The following is a 22,141-nucleotide window of genomic DNA, read 5'->3' as shown; positions in this document are numbered from 1 at the left end:
AAGGTAACACCAAATGAATGGAAAATGATAGAACTTCTGATCAATGAAGAAGAGGATTTAATGGATTTCAGAAGTACAGCAACTCATATTTGTATGTTTTATATATTCCTGTATTTTTCCATCTCCTGTTCCTATACAGTGTTATACATCTACTTGCATATATGCAGGTACAAGAACTCAAACTAATCCGATAAGTACATTCTGGTTCATTTACGCAATGGGGGATTTATTTCTTATACATCCCCCTATGATGCTAGAGATTGAAGACTCTTCTACTGGTCATATAATTGTTTGGAAAAAGAAAATCCCAAACCACGCAGCGCTCAAACTGAAAGAGCTCTAGAAAATGGCCTACCACAAGTTTGATTGCTGTGCCTTTTTGCTTTGTAAAATGCTCTCTGATTTAATTGTTGGTTAAGTCAATAAAAGCAACCCCTCTTCCCTGAGATTCTGGATACTTTCCTGTTCTTTCCTTTGTTAGCTTTCTGAATTCCATCCCAGAACTATAATTAGAACAAAAATGGAATTCAGCATGACTGCAGTGTTTTAATTAAAACTATAGGATTATGGGGCAACTTGTAATACTACTCAAAAGCCAAATAACCTCCTTCCCCTCCCCCTCCCCCAAAAAGGAAAGTTTCCCTTTGTACTTACCCTTCATTGCCCTTACTGCTGTTCGTGTCCTTCAAGTACATTGAAAAATCAATAACTCCAACCTACAAAGGAAGATTTTAGTATTTTACATATGGCTGTATAACTCTTCCTAAATATTACTCTTTTTACCTACACAATTTCAGTGTCACTGGTGTGTTTATAAGATCAATGCATTTCTTATGATTTACAATCTAGGATAAATCCATTATACCAACAATCTACCCAGAACTGATAAAAACAAGGATGAGCTCAAGTAGAAGGTCAAGTTGCTACCCTTTGCAATGTAAGTGGAGTACTGGAAGGAGGGAACGACGGCAGATCTTGATCAACACACTCCTATACACACCAGCTACATAAGCTGAATCAGACATGCATGTTAACTTACTTCCCTTTTGTTATCAGCTATAAACGATTTCCTGACACATGCTTTTCGAAAAACTAATACTCCTGACCCCGGTCAGAACAGCATTCCCCCCTTCTTTTCAGTTCTCTTCTCCAGCTTCATTTCTCAGTTTTCACTTCCTCCTCCTCTGCCATGCAGTAAGTTTCACTCTGCTGTTTGTGGCCTGTATGCAGATCACAATGAGGAGCAGCAGCAAAGAGAAACAGAAGGGATGGTCTCTCAGGCTGGTCATTTAAAAAAATAAATGAACAAAGGGAACAGAGGCAGTGGCACTCTGCCAGTGTAGAGACAGATCATTGCTGCACAGTAGGTAGCCGTGGAAAGTGTTGTGGCAGCACTTCTATGTAAAAAAGATGTTACATCTAAATGTAGAAACCAAGTACAAAAGGTTCACCTCCAGTGGCAAATATTAAGTAGGAGGAAGGTAGAAAAAAACAATAGCAAATAAGAGAGACACTTTTTATCCTGCAAAACCCAGTGTCACTGTTTGGAACTAATACAATCCCAGAAGCAAATACTTACAGTATTCCCTTTGTTTAACTAATTGGTATAATCTAAAACTATACAATCAAAAACCAGCATAATTTTAGTGAGTGCAATTCATCCCAGAAATACTTATAACAGCTAAGTATTATGATGATTATTAATATCCAATACCTGTGAATCCAAGTCTTCTCCTTTCATGCAGAAGTTTGCATCAATGACATTCAACCCTACTAGGAGGCCAGCAATTATGTGACCTTCCTCTTCCATTATGAGAGCATTAGGCTCGTAAAATTCACTGCAAGATGCACCAAAAGAGACAGTAAGTGTTACATGACTAAAACCTTTAAAAAACAAGTTGGAGTTTGAAGAGACACTTACAGATAAATTGGCATGAGCTCTATTACCCACTACACTCCTGCCCTGTGATCTTCTAAGACAACAATAAAGTGTTAACACCCTCCCCTCGTACCTGATTAGATGGCCGGCAGCTAGTGGACAGTCTATACATCAGTTGTACGTGGCTCTATCAACATACTGCTGCTCTGACCTGAGAGAGATCTAGAAAGGAGGACCTCTCAACTTGCTAAGCCATGAATGTGAGACAAAGGCCCAACATAAGGGAGGCCTGATAGCTCTGTAGGTATATCCTGCACATGGTAAGTTACTGCAGACAGGTCTCGGGTTTCCAGCTTTGACTGATGTAATATATCACTCATTTATTTTTCAAATTAAAAGCAAAAGAGTCATGAATGCTAAGCTAATATTAAACTTTTAAAAAGTTGCATATCCTAATTTTTCTCTGTTATAAACCTCCCCTCTGACAATAGACCACCCTACATTTTCCTAGTGGTAATTTCAAGCTTTTCCACCCCCACTCAAGATAACTGAAGGAATTAAAAAATGAATATTCATAAAGCCAAAAATATTAAAACCTCATAAAGAAAAATAGGCATTCAATTATGCAATACTACTTAGCACTTTTCATCCATAGATCTCAAAGCACTTTACAGAGTATCATTATTGCTGTGATGGGGTGACCACATAGGCCTAATAGTGCCACAGCCTGTACCTGGAGGAAGAGCCAGGGTGCAGGGATCGATTGTAAACAGGCTCAGCTGGGAAGGAAGAGGCAGGGCCTACAAAGCCAGGAAGCTGGCAACAGATGGGGCTGGGCAGCTGGGAAAGGGCAGTCACTCCCTGGGAGTGTTTGGAGGCTGCAGAGGTCTATAGCCAGCATTGCTCCCTGAGAGGAGGGAGTGTGAAACTGGCAGACCCTGGGAGAAGGAAGGGTGAGCCACAAGAGTAGGAAGCAGCCCAGGGAATACGCAGCAAGGTTGGGGACTGAGCAGATTTTGGCTGCGTGTTGTAGGGTTCCCTGGCTGGAAGCCGGAGTAGAGGGTGGGCCTGGGCTGTCCTACCCGCTGCTGGGGAAGTGGCACTAGAGAGGCAGTGAATGGGAAGTCTGCCTGGGTCACTGTGGGAGTGACAGAGAATTGCAGGACTGTACCCCAGAAAGCGGGAGAAGAAGAGGAACGCTGAGTGAAATAGATGGAGGGCTGAGTCAAGAAGAGGACAACACTGAGGTTCCTGGAGAGAGAGAGGAACTGCAGACCAGAGATGGACGGAGCGATGGCGTGCCAACCACAGAAGGGGCATTGACCTCGAGAGCTAATCCCCAGAGGGACCAGGAGGTAGCGCCAGACGAGCAGTGAGAGGCGCACTCTGTGACAATTTCCACTTTATGGATGGGGAAACGGAGGTACAGAGAAGTGATGTGACTTGCCAAAAGCCCTGTGCCTTATCCACTGAACAACACTGCCTCCCCACTATACAGACCCCTTACTCCGGTTACCTGTGTTACAGCACCTCTTTATAATAAATGAAATGTTTGGATCTTTTGCATGCTGTTATTATCACACTGGAAGAAAATGGCTTTTGCATCGCAAGCAGAAAGCTGAACAGTTCCCCATCCCTCAAAACAAGCTGTCCCAAACCAGAAGTACAAGTATAGCTGTTACTCCAGTGTTGCAGAGTAATAAAAATGCATTACAAAATGTCCTTTTGAGTGGACCTACAACACTTGAGGACAGAGAATGAAACGAAACTCTCAGATTCAAGAGAGAAAGAATTGCTCACCTGAGAAGATCCTTTCTGTTAATCAAAGCTTTCATGTATTCTGAAAGCTTCTTCTGCATTAAGGCCAGGCGAAGCCAGGCTCTTCCTCTACCCGCAGGCGTCCTACCAAAGCCCAGAAACAAAACAAAGAAATTACTCACATATTATAAACATATATATTCACACAAAGCTTGAATGTCTTACTTTGCTTGAAGTCTCTGCAATCTACACATTATCTCAAAGTTGCAGCTTTCAGCAATTACTGTAGGTGGAAATTTGGGTATGAAACTGCAAGTGCCCACATTCAGTGTTTATCCATGCAATCATTTGTCTTTTTCTTCTATTTCCCATCTTCCCTTTTTACTCCTCTTGGATGCGGTTTCTGCAGAGAGCTAGCAATACTTATCTAGACACAGATTATCGGAAACGTTCAGAGAAATCAAGTAATGGGGCATGGATATAGAAATGGGTCAAACGCAATTGTTATACTAGGCAAGTTAATAGAACAATTCAGCCACACTCATTCTGGACTTTAATACAGTGTGGGTGCCCAAATATCTCTCAGGTAACCAATCCTCAGCCTGTTGAAGAGCTAAACAGGGGAGTTGGAGTACTGATTAAATATGGTTCTCTCAATGCTAGGTCAAGTTCTGAACGTATCACACAAGAATGTTTTATGGTTCGGAGAGTTAATCTTTCACGCTTGCCTCCTTCCCCCATTTCGGCCAGCAAGTGGAACGTACACGGTTTTAGAAACGTAGAAACTGACATGCTGGATCAGAGCAATGGCTCACCTAGTCTGATATGCTGTAGAGCAGCCAGTGGCCAATGCTTCAAAGGAAGGTGTAAATCCCTCATATAAACAGTAGCATGATTAGAGGGAAATTATTTTTCACCTCCCAGCACTGAGGTCTTGGCTACACTGGCGCTGTACAGCGCTGCAACTTGCTGCGCTCAGGGGTGTGAAAACGGCTGTCGCGGAAGCGCTGTGAAGTCCAGAGTGTAGCCAAGGCCTTAGTCAACTGGCTTGTATCATGAAGCATGTGGAAGCCTTAATTTTCTTATTCCAGCTAGTGTAACCGAAGATATTTTGTTATCCTTGAATGTTTTCTTTTTTAATGCTACAGTGCTCTGGGCCTTTGTAACATTTTGTGCCATCAGTTTACATGTGTACAAAGGTTGGAGTTTTTGGGTTAATCTGTTTTTAATTTTGTCGCCTTTTAATTTTATTGTTTATCCCCTTGTTCTCTTATAAAAGGAAAGGGTAAATAATGCACCCTGACCCTACAAGCTGTACCATGCAGGCAGACTCCGTATAGAACTCCAGTGAAATCAGGGGGCATGAGGCTCTAGCCACACGGAACAACTTTCAGGATTAGAGCCTCAGTTATGAATACAGGAGATACTTTATATGATTTGTTATTTTATGTACCTGTGTCACGTTGCCTATTCATCTCCTCTCTGAACTAAGCGGTCTTAATACTTAGTTCCTCCTCATGGGGCAGTTTTCCTACGCCTCTATTCATTTTTGTTGCACTTCTGTAGTTATTTTCTATTTCTGCTATATTCTTTTTCAAAAGGGGAAGCAAAACTGAACACAGTATCTCAGGTTGCTATGTAATATAAAGGTACTTTATTTCCAGAACTATTCTGTCTCCCTCACGCAATCTAACATCTTGTTTGCCTTTTGGGTCACTACCAAGTCTTCCTTTTATTTAAATTAAAAGAAAAGGATTTTAACAAAAAGTCAATCAACCTCTATCTCCAGTGTTCCAAGGTATCACAGAAAATTCCTATCTAATGTTCTCCCTCTTTTTTCAATCCCTCCCTCTTTAATGCCATTTTTCTTGAGCTAGAGTGAAAGATTCAATAAGGTCCCTCCACATATCATCATTCATTTCTTGCCAGTACTAAGCGTGCAGTTGTTCAGGAAGCCCCCTTGCTCTTTTATAAAGAGAAAACATCCTCTCCAACACTAATTCCTTTGCTTGTTTTGGTTAGAAGCTGCAGATAAAGACCTATTAATTGCTTTCACTTTTATCTCTTACTTACAATTAAACCCTACAGCATTGAGTCAATTTTGGATTGTATTATCAGAGACATAGCATGCAAGTCACGGAGGTGACAGTACTGCTTTACTCAGCGCTGGTTAGGCCTCAGCTGGAGTACTATGTCCAATTCTGGTCACCAACGTATAGAAAAGATCCAGAGGCGAGTGACAAAGATGAAGATGATCAAAGGGATGGAATGGAAGCCATATGAGCACAGGCTGAAAGAACTGGGTATGTTTCGTTTGGAGGTTTTCAAAAGGAGGCTGGAGCCATCTGTCTTGGATGGTTTAGATAACAAATCCTACATCTTGGCAGGGGGTTAGACTAGATAATCCTTGCGGTCCCATCTAACCCGATGGTTCTATGATTCTGCCTGGAAAGCAACAGATCAGGGGACAGGTCTACACTGCAATAAAACACCTGCGGCTGGCCAGTGTCAGCTGACTCAGGCTCCCAGGGCTCAGGCTGTGGGGCTGTAAAGTTGCAGTGTTGATGTTCAGGGTCTGGCTGGAGCCCAGGCCCTGAGACCCTCCCAGCTTTCAGGGTCCTGGAATCCAGGCCTCAGCCTGAACGTCTACACTGCAATTTTATTGCCCCGCAGCCTGAGCCCTGTGAGCCAGAGCCAGCTGACATGGGCCAGCTGCGAGTGTTTTACTGAAGAAGTGTAGACATACCCAGGATTCCACTTACTTAAGCCCCGGCAGATCTTTAACACTTGCTGTGATCTCTCCAGCTTCAGGAACAAGCTTCTCTACCAGCTCCAGAGGTCCCCAAAACGACTTATTTTGTCCCAGAAAAGTCTTCTTGGCTAGAACAAGAAGATATAAATAGACCATTAGTTTCTCTTGCATCTGTACTGTCTTAAATACATTCTCAAATTTGTTCAAAGTGGAACTAAAAGCAGAAGTGAGACTGACCCAGAGTGTCTGGCCCAGTAAATGAAGCAGGGCCAGCTCTCCTATGCTAGCGCAGAGGCTGCATTTGGCAAATTAAGGAGGGCAAGGTGACACCTGGGGGCTGTAAGGTCAGGGAAAGCCGTGGTGAGAATCATTCAGGAGAGGGTCTCTCAGGAAAGCTGCAGAGAGCAGAAAGCTTTCTGAAGGCCCTCCCTGGGAAGAGACTGTATGTCTGGGATCCGGGAGAAGGCTGAAGGTGGGAGAGCAGCAAGAGGAGTTTGCTGGCTGGCGTCCTCAAGCCAGAGAGCCAGTACTGGAAGAGGCTGAAGGCAGGAGCAAGAAGCAGAGGGAGTTTCCTGCTGGCTCTAAGCTGGAGAAGGTTGATGGCAGGGTTGCACATCAGCTGGAAGGGCTGTGCAGCTTATCCACTGACACCTCCAGGGCCAGAGACCAGGACCCAGAGGAGCCATGACAGGGCTGGGGGAGTAAGAGATGCTCCCAACACAGAGACTGTGAGGGGTCCCACCAGGAAGAGCAGGGCTGCACACTAGCTGAAAGGGCTGTGCTGGAGAGCCGAGGCTTGGGGAAGGATGCTGGAGCTGTATACTGAATGTACCATCTGGACTATGCTGGGGAAATCTGGGCGATGGTTGTGGGACCTTGGTTATGATTTATGTTCATGGAACTTTTGTAATAAATGAACCCCACAAGGACTATCTTTATACTTCGGAGGACTCCGTAGACTATTTCTGGGGACTCTGGGGGGTGGGGGGAAGAAACTGAGGCAGGTGTGCCAGTCATGCCACAATCTGCTACAGGAGGGTGCTCCAGTCCAGACCTCTAGAAAGTTCTGGTTTCAGAATTATTACTGACAATGCTCTCCTGCAATTTATATTTAACTTCCTGTAAACAGCTGGGTTCAGGGATAGATTCAGAACCAGAAAATTAGACTTACTACTTGCCCAGTGTGTGACTGATTGCTTTTTATGTCTTCACGCATAGGAGATATTGCTATCAGTATGTATAAGGACACTGCACTTGCTCAGGGCTTGAAACAGACACTTCCTAAGCAAAGGCAGATACCAAATATGGTACCTAGGGGCCCACCTGCGAGAGCCAGAACAACATACAGGTGAGCACCCTAGCCTCTTCACCAATAGCAACTGCTGGGCTAGAATTTCTACCAGGATGCTGTCATGGGCCTTCCTTTCTTCTAGGTGTGGGGTGGCATCATCTGTCAGATCAGCATCATGCTAGTAAGTAACAACTCCATCCCTTCTAGCTACTGGAAGCTTTGTCTCTTTACTCTCCTGTTCAGCCTCCAACACTCCTTCAAAGGGTAGGGTCTTCACTACTCTACCCCTCCCATAGCCTCTCCCCAACACCTGCCTCCACCCTTGCGCATAGCTTTCTCAAGCAGCAACAGCATGAAATTAATTTGGTTGACAATTTCACAACTATTCATAGGATTCTGAACAGCAGCAGTGAAACTGATCCAAAATTTGTTCATGCCAAAGCTATGGACAGCACTCGATTCAAGGAAGCCGTCTTTTTGCAAAGTTGGGTAGACAACATTTAGGGTTTTGAAAATAACCATCCAAACAATAACTAGTTTGTTTCTGTTTCTAACTTGAAAGCAGAAGTTAATAGCTTAGACATCCACACTCATGATGGAAATTTTTTCACTCACTACTGATGCGACAAGTTAATTTTTCTAAACCTGCATTGTAGCCCCACTTTGCAATGCTGATGTTCTTCTACTGTTATAAAAAAGGGAAATTAATCCCCCAAGCAGACTGCTACTACAGCCAGCATAATAATTAGTAATTCAATAAGTACTATTGTAAACCACTAGAATAGCTTTGCAGGAGGTACTTATAGAAGCTGCAGAGAATTTACACAACCTCCTGTCCATTTTTCAAAACAACTGCAATTTTCGTTTCAACAAAGTAACAATATTTCATAAAGGCAGTAAAAAAAAAAAAATCAGTGAAGACTGTTTAACATTTGATTAGGTATACAGATTATAAAATCAAATACACACTGCTTGCCCATTTTGAAAAGTGGACTTCAGGTTTAAGCCACAGAACCCTGAAGTTTACAAACGTAACAAAACTAATGAGAAAAGCTCAGTCTACAGTAAGCAAGAGGAACAATACTACATTTCTAATGCATGAGGAGGAACAGAAAGTTAGGGCATCATAAGTTTGCTGAGGAAGTAATTTTCTCACCAATCATTCAGCAACAGTTCCTAGTCAATTGTATTCAATCCACATTGAACAAAATTGATGTAAAAATTACAAGAAACTGTAAAAGACAACCCTACACACTCCTTACAGATGATTATGCCCAGGAGCAGATTTTTTCAATTTATGTCGTCACAGGTCAAATGAAATCAAATGGACTGACTTTGTTCATCGTTTCAAGATCATATTTAAATCAGACCAGAGGCTGAGCCTCCCAGGGTTACAGTCTTTTCTGTGCAACTCCCTCCATGAAAGGGAAGTCAAAATCTCTCTCCTATTTATTTTCAGAATTCTTAAGTCTTTTCTGTTGGGGTCATTTTAGCTAAGATTTTTTTTAATCCAATGATCATTCAACTCATGTAACGTACTTAAAGTGCTCACTTAAAATAATACAGTGTTCTTGTAGTTCATAATGTTGGCTTTTAAGGCCAAACTGCCAACTGGGCATGTAATTTTGGATTTGTGCATATATACACCTATATGCACGCACAATGATGTTCCATTATGCAAGCCTGGCACACACAAAATTGTGTACACACCTTCGAAGATTTGGGATTTAGGTTTTGGAAAAAGGAAATTTAAACAGTGGCTTGAAAAATACATCACCAGTTCAAATGTTTCCCCAACGTTAAGAGAAAAAAGACCTACATACACCACATAACACAACACATCTGTGTTGGTTCCTTTGAGGAGTACAAGTTCTTTGGCTTGGTGCATGAAAAAAATTTATTCTTTTATCAGGTGCTGGAATCTACGGTGTCAGATCCTCAGCGCTTCAACGGGGACAAGAGGACTTTAAAACTGCCTTGCAACAGCAGCTGAGGATTCTCCTAACTGTGGGCTGATGTAACCAGTCCAACATCAGCCGTTTCTGGCCCTGCTGGCATGGTGGGTAGTCTGGAGCACAATGCATGTGAGCAATCATGATTGGCAGAACAGTCCCTTGGGAATGGGCATTCACTGGCATCAGTTAGAGCAGTCTTGAAGCTACTCAAATTTGCAATGGGGATTGGCTCAGCCCTGGCAGTACCTAGGTTCAGAGGGGCAAAAAGTTAGTGTAAAGCCACCTAAGAATCCTTGTCCCCCTTGTGGCTGCGTATACCCCAGGTATGCTAGAGCGGCAGTCCATTTTATTTTATGTACTACAAGGACTCTATATACGTACCAAAACTCCATAGCACAGGACATTCTGAAGTCACTTTAATTTACACCATGTCTTTGTAGGACATCTGTCCTTCTGCTTCTTAAAGGTCAATTTTTTCATTATTATTACTAGAATAAATAGCTGATGGGAACGAATGCCTCTGGCATTCACCATAAGAACATCAATCATGACTGATTAATTTATCACACAGAATGCAATGTATAATTCCAAAGGGATTGTACTATTTACCTGTAAAACTGGTACATCATTTTAAAAGCATTGCTTAAGAAAAATGTGGCAATATAGTATCTGTCTTTTATTTAGTCTAATTTGGAAGGTAAAATTAAAAAGTTAGATTTTGAAAACGACGATCCTTGGCGTTCATACCCCCCCCCCCACACACAACGCAGAGAAGTCAGGTAGGCATTTACAGGCACATTCTTACCTTTCAAGCCATGTTTAAGGCAGTGTTCCATCACTACGAAGAACTGCTGAAGAGGTGCATAGTCAGAATCTAGTGTTCTGCCCAGATTAAGTGCTGATTCAATCAACCCCTTTATACTCAGTTTAGCCATATTCATCAGGTTCATGCGTTCATTAGCCATGAGATAATTAGGATCTATAAGAAATCAAAAGACAGCATTTGGTAACAAGAGTTATTTTTAGTACAGTGTATCATCTTTCTATTTCCTTGGTCTTCAAAACTAAGGAATTTAAGGGCTACATTTTTCAAGTGGCAGTGGCCCAGTTTAATCTGAGCCACACCACTCAGGCCTTTTGTTAGGAAAAAATTTCTCTATCAGAATTGACCAAAGGCTTTTTAAAAAAACTTTATTGGCAAAGTTGGAAAACTATATACAGATACGAAGATAACCAGGCATATGCTGAAGCTGCCCTGATATTTAATTAGTTAAATGAACCTTAAAAGGAACAGTGTTGGAAGACATTCATTAATAGTTTACTTAATGTCTTATAATGCATTACTGAATGTCATGGCAGCCTCACTTGCCCTAAGGACTCATGTAATCTGGCAGGAGGTTGTACCTTTGTTGCATCCAGAAAAGACTGAATAGAAGGAGGCAGGCAATTAAATGCCAAGAGTACTTTTGCTTGTAATTTGCTCCTCTCTCAAAGACAAGGAACTCTAAATTCAATTCAGAAACTATAAGTGACACACATATAGGAGAATGAATCTTTTTAAAAAAGCAAAATATTGTACATACAAAAACAAAATATGAACAGCAAGGCCTCTGGGTGGTACTGTGCTGATCCTTCAAGTTCTAGTTTGAGCCCATGTAGAATAATCAAAAGCACCACACAGTTGAGACTTAAGAGAATTGTTTAAAATTTAAAAAGCCTGTTTGCTCTGAGCACTACTGATATTTGCAAACATGCTCCTCTTCCTCTTAAGGATTTATCCACCAATTTATCATCCTCTGTCTTGTCTCACATCTCCAACTCTGATGTCTTCTTGTTAATTCAACTGCAACACACCCCAAACTGAGTTGCTTCCCACTCAGAACTCTTTCCATCACACCAATGTTACTAAAATCCATCCTTCTTGTGACCACCAACTAGTCAAACTGCAATTAATTTCTTTTGCCTCCTTTCCATCCCCACTTCATTCAGGCTTTTTATTTTATCTTATAACCAAAGAGAGTTCCAGAACAGCCTTCCCAGGGGAGCAGTGGGGGCAAAAAACCAAACTGGCTTCAAAACTGAGTTTGGTAAGTTTATGGAGGAAATGGTATGATGTGACTGCCTACAATGGCATGTGGCCCTTTGATGACTGCCACTAGCAAAAATCCCCAACTGGTGGCAATGGGACCTAGAAGGGGAGGGCTCTGAGTTACTACAGAGGATTCTTTCCCAGGTATCTGCCTGGTGGGTCTTGCCCACATGCTCAGGGTCTAACTGATAGCCATATTTGAGGTCGGAAAAGAATTATCCCCTGGGTCAGACTGGCAGAGATCCTGAGGTTTTTTGCCTTCCTCTGCAGCATGGGGCCTGGGTCATTTGCGAATTTAAACTAGTGTAAATGGTGGATTTTCTGTAACTTGAAGTCTTTAAACCATGATTTGAAGACTTCAGTAACTCAGCCAGAGGCTAGGGGTCTATCACAGGAGTGGGCGGGTGAGGTTCTGTGGCCAGCGATGTGCAGGAGGCCAGACTAGATGATCACGTGGTCCCTTCTGACCATAACGTCTATGAGACGGACTCTCCTCTCACTGCTAGAACGAGAGTATGGACAAATTATTTCCCACCTCAACTACTAAAACTTCCTATTTTCAGGCCTCTCCTCCTTCCAGCCCATCCAAAATGCCAATTCAAACAGTATCATTTTTTGTCACTCTGCCCATCTCTTTAGAGCACCATCCACACTATAATCTTAAAAAAAAAAAAAAAAGCCAGGGAGCCTACGTATGACATGACTGTCCCCTGACAAGGATGAAAAGTTGTCACGTACCACTACGCAGAAAATCTGGATTGCTAAAGTGTTAGCCCATATATGGGTTTCAGTCCCGTCTACAGTATTACTTTCACTATTGTAACTGGGTCCCTCAATTGTTATATTTTAGCACAGACAGTGCCTTAATAGGGGGAAAAGCAATCACGTGTTTCACAACTCCTTTCCTGCCAACATCACTTCCTTGATGAGCTCTTACACTCCCCCTTCCAGCTGCCTACTTTCCACCCATTGACTATTCCTTTGTGTCTCTGCCTTCTTACATACTGTCCCTTTCACTTGGAACTGCGTGCCAACTAACGTATGTCCCTAAGCACTCTTCTTTCCTGCTTCAAAACGTTCCTGGAAATACATCTTTTTGCAAAGCTTTCCAGCTGTAATGATCAACCACCACTGTGTGTGTTCAGATTTGAATTGTACTCTCATTATTTTAGACTAAAAGCTCCCCAGGGCAAGGGATTCCATTCTTTGTAAGGCACATTCTACCTGTTATAAAGCTCTACGTGCACAAGGGGTGGGTCTACACAGCAACTAGACATCCGTGGCTGGCCCTGCCAGTTGGTTTGGGCTCACGGGGCTTGGACTACAGGGCTGTTTCTTTGCTGTGTAGACTTTTGGGCTCAGGCTGGAGCTCAGGCTTGAGGACCCTACCAGGTGGGAGGGTCCTAGAGCCCGGGCTCCAGCCCAAGCCTGGAAGCCTACACTGCAATGAAACAGCCCCGTGAGCCTGAGTCATTCTTCATTGCAGTGTAGACATACCCTTTACCACTTAGTATGCAATCTGCCCATTCACCACTTTTGTTAGTAGTTTTAGTAGACCTAGTGGCAGAAATGACTGAAGATCACTAAGTGTCTCTACTGAATGGTATTCTGCCCTACAGAAGCATGCACATATTCAGCAAGCAAGTGAAGAAAACAAATATTTGAAACTGAAGCAAGATTATATATTTCTATACTTAAATACCTGACAGCTGCTCAGCTACGTATGGTGATGGAAGCCATTTAAGTACCTGGATAGAAAAACCCTAAGCAGTAGTAACATAATCCAAAACACTATTTCCTCTCTTATAATGCATATCATTAATATTCCAAATTACAAATTTCATGCTACATTTACTTCAAAAGGAAGAGGAAATCTGAGGGGAAAACCATATTTCACATTTTCCCTTTAACCAGTGGATAACGACGGGAACAAAACTTCAACATGAATTCACCACAACACACCAAAGTAATCTATGCACTTCCAGGAGTGTTGGTATGGAACAGGCCTGTTAATGAAAGAGCAAATGTATCTTTCATGTTATCTAGTGTGAAAGGCTCTGCTCCCCCATAGGTGCTGCCTAGTGATCAGGCATTACAGGCGCTCTTCTGTCTTGGTGCCCCGCTCTTGATAGTTGCTCCAGCACTGCAGTAGTCTGCCCCCTTCTGAGGCTCAGACTTCTGGCTGGGCCACAAGTTGCGTCCATGTCTTCCGGAGTATGTAAAGAATCCAACAAACGCTAGTTCTGATGACCAACAAGGGGCGTCAGGCTTCACCTGGCCGAATTCCCAGAGGCGGGACTCTCTAGAATGTGGGGTCTTCTGGTCCTCAGTCTCTAGTATCAGGAAGAGACTTTTTTCCTCCAGCCCCATAGGGGTGGGTAGGGGAACCTGAGCCTACCCTCTCCTCCGGGTTCCAATGTCCAACGGTAGGTCACTGAGTCCTGCACTCTGGAGTTCCACGCAACAGGAAACAGCAAAGACACGTAAAACAAAATAAATCAAAGAAATCTTCAACTTAGCAAATATCTAGTCCTTTTCCTTCAGCAAGTTGGGCAGACCATCAGTAGAGAGGAGCTCTGGCAGCTGGGCCGCCCATAGTGCTCCTTTTGCAGAGTTCAGAGCAAAGGTCACCTCCACTGGCTTCCTGCAAGTGAGCTACTCTGCTCCCCTTTTAAGCTCCTCCACCAGCCGGTGCATGCCTTGCAGGTGTGACGTGGGCCCAGAGCAGCCTCCTTGGCCCCTTCCTCTCCAGTGTGGGATTGTACACCTCATCGGACCTAATAACTCCATTCATTCAGAAGGTTAAGAATTTTTTTTGTTTTTTTCTTAACATTAAGGATTAGCAGATCTCACTCCAATTCCCAGTGGACACTGCTATAAGTACTAACTGACCCTTACTGCAAAACAGTAATTGAATGGGCATAGGAACCAAATTACCTCTTTACCCTAAGAGATGTTCTCTTCATGTCAGGGCTGAATTACACCTATGAACTGGGGAGGATACATATGCACTGCCATTACCTGTTCTGGACCTGTTTTGTGGGTAGAAGGCTTCATAGCTGACACTGTTCACAAATATTACATTTACACACACACAAGGAAAAAGCAGCTATTATAATGTACCTCACACACCACCAGACATGCACTATTTTTCCTCACTATCGTTACTTCCATCCAAATTATTTTCAAAAGGGAGCAAAACTTAGTAGAAACACATGGCAGCCTCCAATCCAGGCACCAGGACCACAAATGCCAACTAAGAACATTAAGAGACTATCAGCACAACCCCAACACTGACTGTCTACAAACGTTTCACAGACTCTCTGCAGAACATTAACATGCCTAAAAACAAAGCCACATATCTGAAAATATTTTTTCAGTCTGTGGCATTCCTTACTTTGGATGGATCGATGCAGTCTTGAGCTTCCCAAATCGAAGGGAAGTGTTAGTGATGTCAGAAATAAAGAACGGTTACTTACTCAACAGTAACTGTGATTCTTCAAGATGTTGCGGTTAGTACACATCCCACTGTATGTGTGCATGAGCCTCGTGCATGCAAGTCCAGAATTTGTTTTGAATAGCACTGTCCATCAGGATCAAGGATGTGCCCTTGTGTCTCCTTGTTATCCCATAGAGGGCATAAAGGACAGGATGGCCATTATCCTCGGTTCCCTTGCAATTCAGAGCCTGTGTTGCTAAGGCATCCTAACAGTGGGGCTGGAGGGCAGGCCACATGATCTACACCAAAGCATGTCATGCTGATATTGTGGACCTTGAGAGAGTTAAATTCCAGTCCCACCAGTTTCAGCAGCAGTATAGAGTCTAGGGTCTTTAATACTGCAGGCCTCTACTGCATCCATATTGTTTTGCAATGCCCATATGGAAAAATCTTTTCCATTTTGAGGAGTACATCTTCGTCATGGAAAGTTCCTGCTTTGTATGAGAATGTCCAGAAAGCAGTCTCTGTCAATAGTGCTCAACTAGTCAACATCCAAGCCATCAGGTCTGGTTGCAGGATCTGACCTTGGCTCTGAGAGGCTATGTCTGGGCAGGTTGGGAGATATGAGAGGCTAGATGATCACAGTGGTCCTTTTTGGCTTTATAAATCTATGAATCTGCAAGAGGTCTGACAGCCAAGAACGTTTCAGCCAGTAAGACGCTATCAGAATGACTGTAGCCTAATCCAGTCGGATCTTTGATATTATCCTAGGGAAATCATAGGAAGGCGTATGAATCCTCAAGACCACCAAAGGTGAAAGGCATCTAGTAATGAGCCCGACCTCACGTCTCTTTGAATCAATAGTTTGAGCATTTGGTGTTGCCTTCTGTGGCAAACAAATCTATTACAAGAATCCCCCACTGACAAAATATTAGCTTTTATGATGGACTTCTGCAGTGATCAGTCATGGTTGGCCACTGCCATGCCTGCTCAGGAAGCCTGCTAGGTCACTGCTGACCCCTGGGAAGTATAGTACCAGTGGTCCTTTCTCAGTACCGTCTTTCTAGGCTAGTTTTCAGTGTTGCTGGTCTGCTAGCTGGGGTACTGGACAACGCTAGATTGCTTGTTAGCAGAATTCTAAAGTTCATCTCCTCAGGGTTCAACAAGACCTTAATTGATTGTTCCAGAAAATGGAGCTTCAGTCTCACATCTCTTGAAATGCATCCTAGAATACTGCAGGAGCTCACTGAGGAGATATCTGAGCCATTAGCAATTATCTTTGAAAAGTTATGGAAGACGAGAGACATTCCAGAAGACTGGAAAAGGGCAAATATAGTGCCAATCTATAAAAAGGGAAATAAGGACAACCTGGGGAATTACAGACCAGTCAGCTTAACTTCTGTACATGGAAGGATAATGGAGCAAATAATTAAGCAATCAATTTGCAAACACCTAGAAGATAAAAAGGTGATAAATAACAGTCAGCATGGATTTATCAAGAACAAATCGTGTCAAACCAACTTGATAGCTTTCTTTGACAGGGTAACAAGCCTTGTGGATAGGGGGGAAGCAGTAGATGTGGTATATCTTGACTTTAGTAAGGCTTTTGATACGGTCTCACATGACCTTCTCATAAACAAACTAGGGAAATGCAAACTAGATGGAGCTACTATAAAGTGGGTGCATAACTGGTTGGAAAATCGTTCCCAAAGAGTAGTTATCAGTGGTTCACAGTCACTCTGGAAGGGCATAACGAGTGGAGTCCCGCAGGGATCGGTTCTGGGTCCAATTCTGTTCAATATCTTCATCAATTATTTAGATAATGGCATAGAGAGTACACTTATAAAGTCTGCGGACGATACCAAGTTGGGAGGGGTTGCAAGTGCTCTGGAAGATAGGATTAAAATTCAAAATGATCTGGACAAACTGGAGAAATGGTCTGAAGTAAATAGGATGAAATTCAATAAGGACAAATGCAAAGTACTCCACTTAGCAAGAAAAAAATCAGTTTCACACATACAAAATGGGAAATGACTGCCTAAGAAGGAGTACTGCAGAAAGGGATCTGGGGGTCCTAGTGGATCACAAGCTAAATATGAGTCAAGAGTGTAACACTGATGCAAAAAAAGCGAACTTCATTCTGGGATGTATTAGCAGGAGTGTTGTAAGCAAGACAAGAGAAGTAATTCTTCCACTCTACTCCGCGCTGATTAGGCCTCAACTGGAGTATTGTGTTCAGTTCTGGGCACCACATTTCAGGAAAGATGTGGACAAATTGTAGAAAGTCCAGAGAAGAGCAACAAACATGATTAAAGGTCTAGAAAAATGACCTATGAGGTAAGATTGAAAAAATTGGGTGTTTAGTCTGGAGAAGAGAAGACATGATAACAGTTTTCAAGTACATAAAAGGTTGTTACAAGGAGGAGGGAGAAAAATTGTTGTTCTTAACCTCTGAAGATAGGACAAGAAGCCATGGGCTTAAATTGCAGCAAGGGCAGTTTAGGTTGGACATTAGGAAAAACTTCCTGTCAGAGTTGTTAAGCACGGGAATAAATTGCCTAGGGAGGTGGTGAAATCTCCATCATTGGGAATTTTTAAGAGCAGGTTGCAAAAAACACCTGTCAGGGATGGTCTAGATAATACTTAGTCCTGCCATGAATACAAGGGATTGAACTAGATGACCTCTCGAGGTCCCTTCCAGTTCTATGATTCACCACTGAACAAGATGTGAGGTTCCTTTAAAGAGCCACCCCCTATACGGAATGAATATATTACATTTTACTTAAATCTCATTAAATTATCACAATTTTTTTAATTACTTTCCCATCACTGGGAATGACTGATTACCAAGCTATTGTAGGTAAACAGAAGCTTATATCTTTGCAATCAGACAGTCGCTCTACAAGAGAAGCTCTTTCAGTGATATCCCAATGTAATACCAAAACACTACTGCAATATTGAACTGTCGTGTCATAGTACTTTTTTGAATCCATTGATCAAATTAGTATGGAATAACAAGGCAATTACCCCCAAGAGATTCTATTTACAGTAGAACCTCAGAGTTACGAACACCTTGGGAATGGAGGTTGAATAAAACGTTATGCTGAACATTGACTTAATACAGCTTTGAAACTTTACAGAAAAAAATGCTGCTTTTAACTATCTTAATTTAAATGAAACAAGCACAGTTTCCTTACCCTGTCAAATTTTTTTTTTTTTTTTTTTTTTTAGTAATAGTAGCTTACATTTAACATAGTACTGTACTGCATTTGTGCGTTTTTTTGGTCTCTGCTGCTGCCTTATTGCGTACTTCCAGTTCCAAGTGAGGTGTGTGGTTGACTGGTCAGTTCATAACTCTGGTTATCGTAACTCTGAGGTTCTACTGTACAACACAAATAAATTGCTAATGGAAAATCAAAGAAACTGTACAGAACAACTTCATAGGTAACATGTTGCTACTATTTCTATATTATTTAACCCCCTGAATAGATTCAATTCACATAACATACTGTACCTTGTTCCATTGTTCAAAACTCTAACCGACAGCCTTAGCATGCAGTTCAAGTGAACAGAGTTTTCATATAACTAGAACACCCAGAGGGATTTATAGAACTGCCTACAGTTCATGCTGGAACACACATGACTGCTTAAGCTACAAGAAGCACAGTTCAGCTAAAATCACTGTATATATATAGTTAAGTTCAAGATCTTAGATCTAACCCAAGTACTCTGCAACTTTTCTCATACGGCCACTATCACTGTAAGCAGCTCTGTTTGATTTTCACCATTCATAAGAAGCAGCAAAGAGTAAGGCTCGGGGTAGAGGTGTATGTCAAGTCAATGTAATTGTAACATCTATTGATATTTTGGGTCATTTACAGTAATAAAATATTTTCCTAAAACAAAAACAAAAAAAGAAGTTAAAAACCCACCGTTACACACTTAAGAGGATATATCTTGGGGGGAGGGATAGCTCAGTGGTTTGAGCATTGGCCTGCTAAACCCAGGGTTGTGAGTTCAATCCTTGAGGGGGCCACTTGGGGATCTGGGGCAAAATCAGTACTTGGTCTTGCTAGTGAAGGCAGGGGGCTGGACTCGATGACCTTTCAAGGACCCTTCCAGTTCTAGGAGATGGGATATCTCCATTAATTACTATATATATATACACACACACACACATACACACACACCATCAAGCTTGCCTTGGTATCTTGCCTTCACTACTATAAATTAATCAGGGAAGATAAAAATCTTGGCCGTCTATAAAAATCAATTTTTCTTATTTAATAAGATATTTTATTTACATGTGAAGAGTTCTTTACTTTCTTCCCGTTTTATAATCTTAAATTGCTAAACTAGATATTTTATACGTTTCTTTAATTAGCTTCCTAATTGTTAGTAGAATTTCAGATTGTAGATTTCACACTTAAAATGCTCATCTAGGCTGTAAAAGACAAATCCAGGATCTCATTAACATCCTTACTATGAGAACACCACAAACTCAATCAAAACACAACATTGATAAGTAATCAGCCTGTGCTATGTTTGCAACCAACGTTACCTTCCAATATACTGAGCCTCCACAAGTCAAGAAAGCTGAAATGCTTCAACAAGGCTATACTGATCTATAACAGTCTGCAGTTTGAAGATAATGGGACCTGAGCACCTAAATCTTTTAGGTACATTTAAAAATCCCATCCTCAGGTGCCTAAATTTGGGCTTAAGAGCCTAACTTTAGGCTCCTAGTTTCAAAAACTTGGCCTGTGTGTATAAAAGAGTTCACAATTATTGTGCTAAGGTATTTAAAGTCTAAAAAAAAATTAATTAACGCTGAAGCAATTTTGTTTTAAGTTACAAAGATTTTACTCACTAAGAAAATATTAATCTTTTGGTTTTTGCCTAAAGCTGTTTTATAACATCTAAATAAGGTACCCTATCACTATATTTTCAAAAAGCATTTGTAATTAATTTTGTTATATAATAGCACAAGTTTTCAAGTTAGTTTTACAAAACCTCAACATGAGAAATCCACAACTGATTAAAATTCAAGTGATTTTAATCAATTATTTAAACTGCTTTGATTTATATTGCTCTACCCTGTAAATTTACATTACAATTGTTGTATGCAGTGTTGCTGTAGCCATGTTGGTCCCAGGATATTAGAGAGAGAAAGTGGGTGAGGTAATATAACTGTTGGCTCATGAAGATGACAGCCGAAAACAGCATTCATCAAGATAAATAGGTTAATCCCACATCTTTTACAGTTTCCATTATTGTCTCATCTTCATTTTAAGTCTTTACACACAGGAACCATAGCTATTTGAGAGGTATGACAGATACTAATTTGTTACTAAGCAATTTCAATTGCTTTTTGTTTTTCATTATTTTTTAAAAAATAAATTAAAGAATTTAGAAGGCAAGACTATCCAGATGGGACCAACGTCAAGTTAGAGCAAATTTGGAACCAAAAGTCTTCACAATATCCTTTCAAAATGTAAGTAAGTCAAACTCAAAAATACATGCACATATGCTTATAGTGACTGAAGATATTTTCTTTCAAACCCCAACAGTAGTAACTACACCTCAATATCAGAAGGCAACTAGTCCAGTATATTTAGACTGTGAACCCAGTTCAATCAGACAAGCATATTTGCAGAGCCACAGATATTGCCATTGCAAAAGAATACTGTAGCTGGTGCTTAGGATCAAAGTAACACATTCAAAGCCAATTAAAAGAGGAAATAATAGCTGAAAGATGTTGGTGTGGCACGCACCTTCAGTATCATCACGCAATTGCTCCACCAAATCTGTCAAATCCTCCCAAGAGTCTTTGCAAACAGCAAAAAGAAAGGAAAAGAAAGATAAAATGTCATGCAAGCCATGATCTAAAGGAAAGAATCAAAATCAAGATATAAGAAAGGGAAAACGGAAGAGAGATTTCTGTAATACAACACTCAGTTTGCAGTAGTAAGAGATTTGTAATTCAAAAGGATTTATTAGTCTGCACAAAGTAATATAGCAAAGCTTTATTAGAGAAGAGAAAGCAATTATTGCATAGTTAGGTTTGGAGATATATGTTTGTTTAAGCCTTAAGGCTGATACTTCTGTAAAGCATTTATTAATTAAAAAATCCAACTAGAAAGCTGTATCTTTATTTTAGAACTATACAAATCTAAGTACTGAAGTTCTCATATTTAACTTTATGCAACTTCAGCATCTGCCTCAGTCCTCTTTCCATATGACCACCTAAATATTCCTACAAACGAAAAACAAGCCCTGTAAGCATTTTGGGGTTTATTTTTTTAGAATAAAATGCATGTAAAACCAATTAGGATAGAAAGGACCATAACTCAGATTTCCAATTGCTGCAGATATGTCCAAGATGACTTCGATCATGTCACAGTTTAAATTGTGTCACAGAAATGAGGGTGCACTGACATCTCCATAATAAAATGTCTCTTACTCTGTGATGCAATTCTGTAGACAGCTGATAGGCAAGGGGGTGGAGGTAGAGATCCTGGCAGAGAAATGAGGATGCGGGAGGAGGGGGGGGGGAAACCTGTCTTAACATGCTCCGTAATTCTCTGTTATCAACACCAGAAAACAAAGTTACCAAACAAGAGTGTATATACTCAACATGATTCTGGGCTTCATACTTACATTAAGTTTTTCCTAGAGCAAATTTGCAGTTATATTGGGTGTTTGACGGGTAAGGAAGGTTGAATTCCCTCTTATATGCCAAACTCCAGCAAGGTACTGAGCAAAGTACACATTCCACTAAGATCTCATTCCTGCCCCGTCCCCCCAGAAAGCTACAGCTAACCTTCTCCTCCAAAGAAACTGTGTTGATTTGTGAATAGCAAAGACAGTCATACCCTGCATATAAAATATAGTGAAAATGTGATAGAGATCCTAAAATTATTGAGCAGAAGATAAGTCTTCCATAACATACTCTTACTGACCAACCTTCACATTCTA

General features: G+C 41.3%; 1 protein-coding gene across 5 annotated transcripts in view; it reads right to left on the bottom strand.

Moving 5' to 3' along the window:
- Positions 1–22,141, bottom strand: part of RUFY3 (RUN and FYVE domain containing 3) — a 72,429-nt gene that overhangs the window by 25,886 nt on the left and 24,402 nt on the right. For all 5 annotated transcript variants that reach the window (XM_024215879.3, XM_024215881.3, XM_024215882.3 and 2 more), the window contains exons 2-6: positions 10,441–10,614; positions 6,400–6,517; positions 3,680–3,781; positions 1,715–1,838; positions 655–716 (exon numbers count right to left, since the gene is read on the bottom strand). In XM_024215879.3, the coding sequence (XP_024071647.3) occupies positions 655–716; positions 1,715–1,838; positions 3,680–3,781; positions 6,400–6,517; positions 10,441–10,614 (580 nt within the window). The remainder of the gene's footprint in view (positions 1–654; positions 717–1,714; positions 1,839–3,679; positions 3,782–6,399; positions 6,518–10,440; positions 10,615–22,141) is intronic.

This window comes from Terrapene carolina, unplaced genomic scaffold (genome assembly GCF_002925995.2).
Source record: "Terrapene carolina triunguis isolate 2854851 unplaced genomic scaffold, T_m_triunguis-2.0 Scaffold136, whole genome shotgun sequence".
Classification (NCBI taxonomy): domain Eukaryota; kingdom Metazoa; phylum Chordata; order Testudines; family Emydidae; genus Terrapene; species Terrapene triunguis.
The sequence above is the reverse complement of the archived record's forward strand: the minus strand, read 5'-3'. Positions and strand labels throughout refer to the sequence as shown.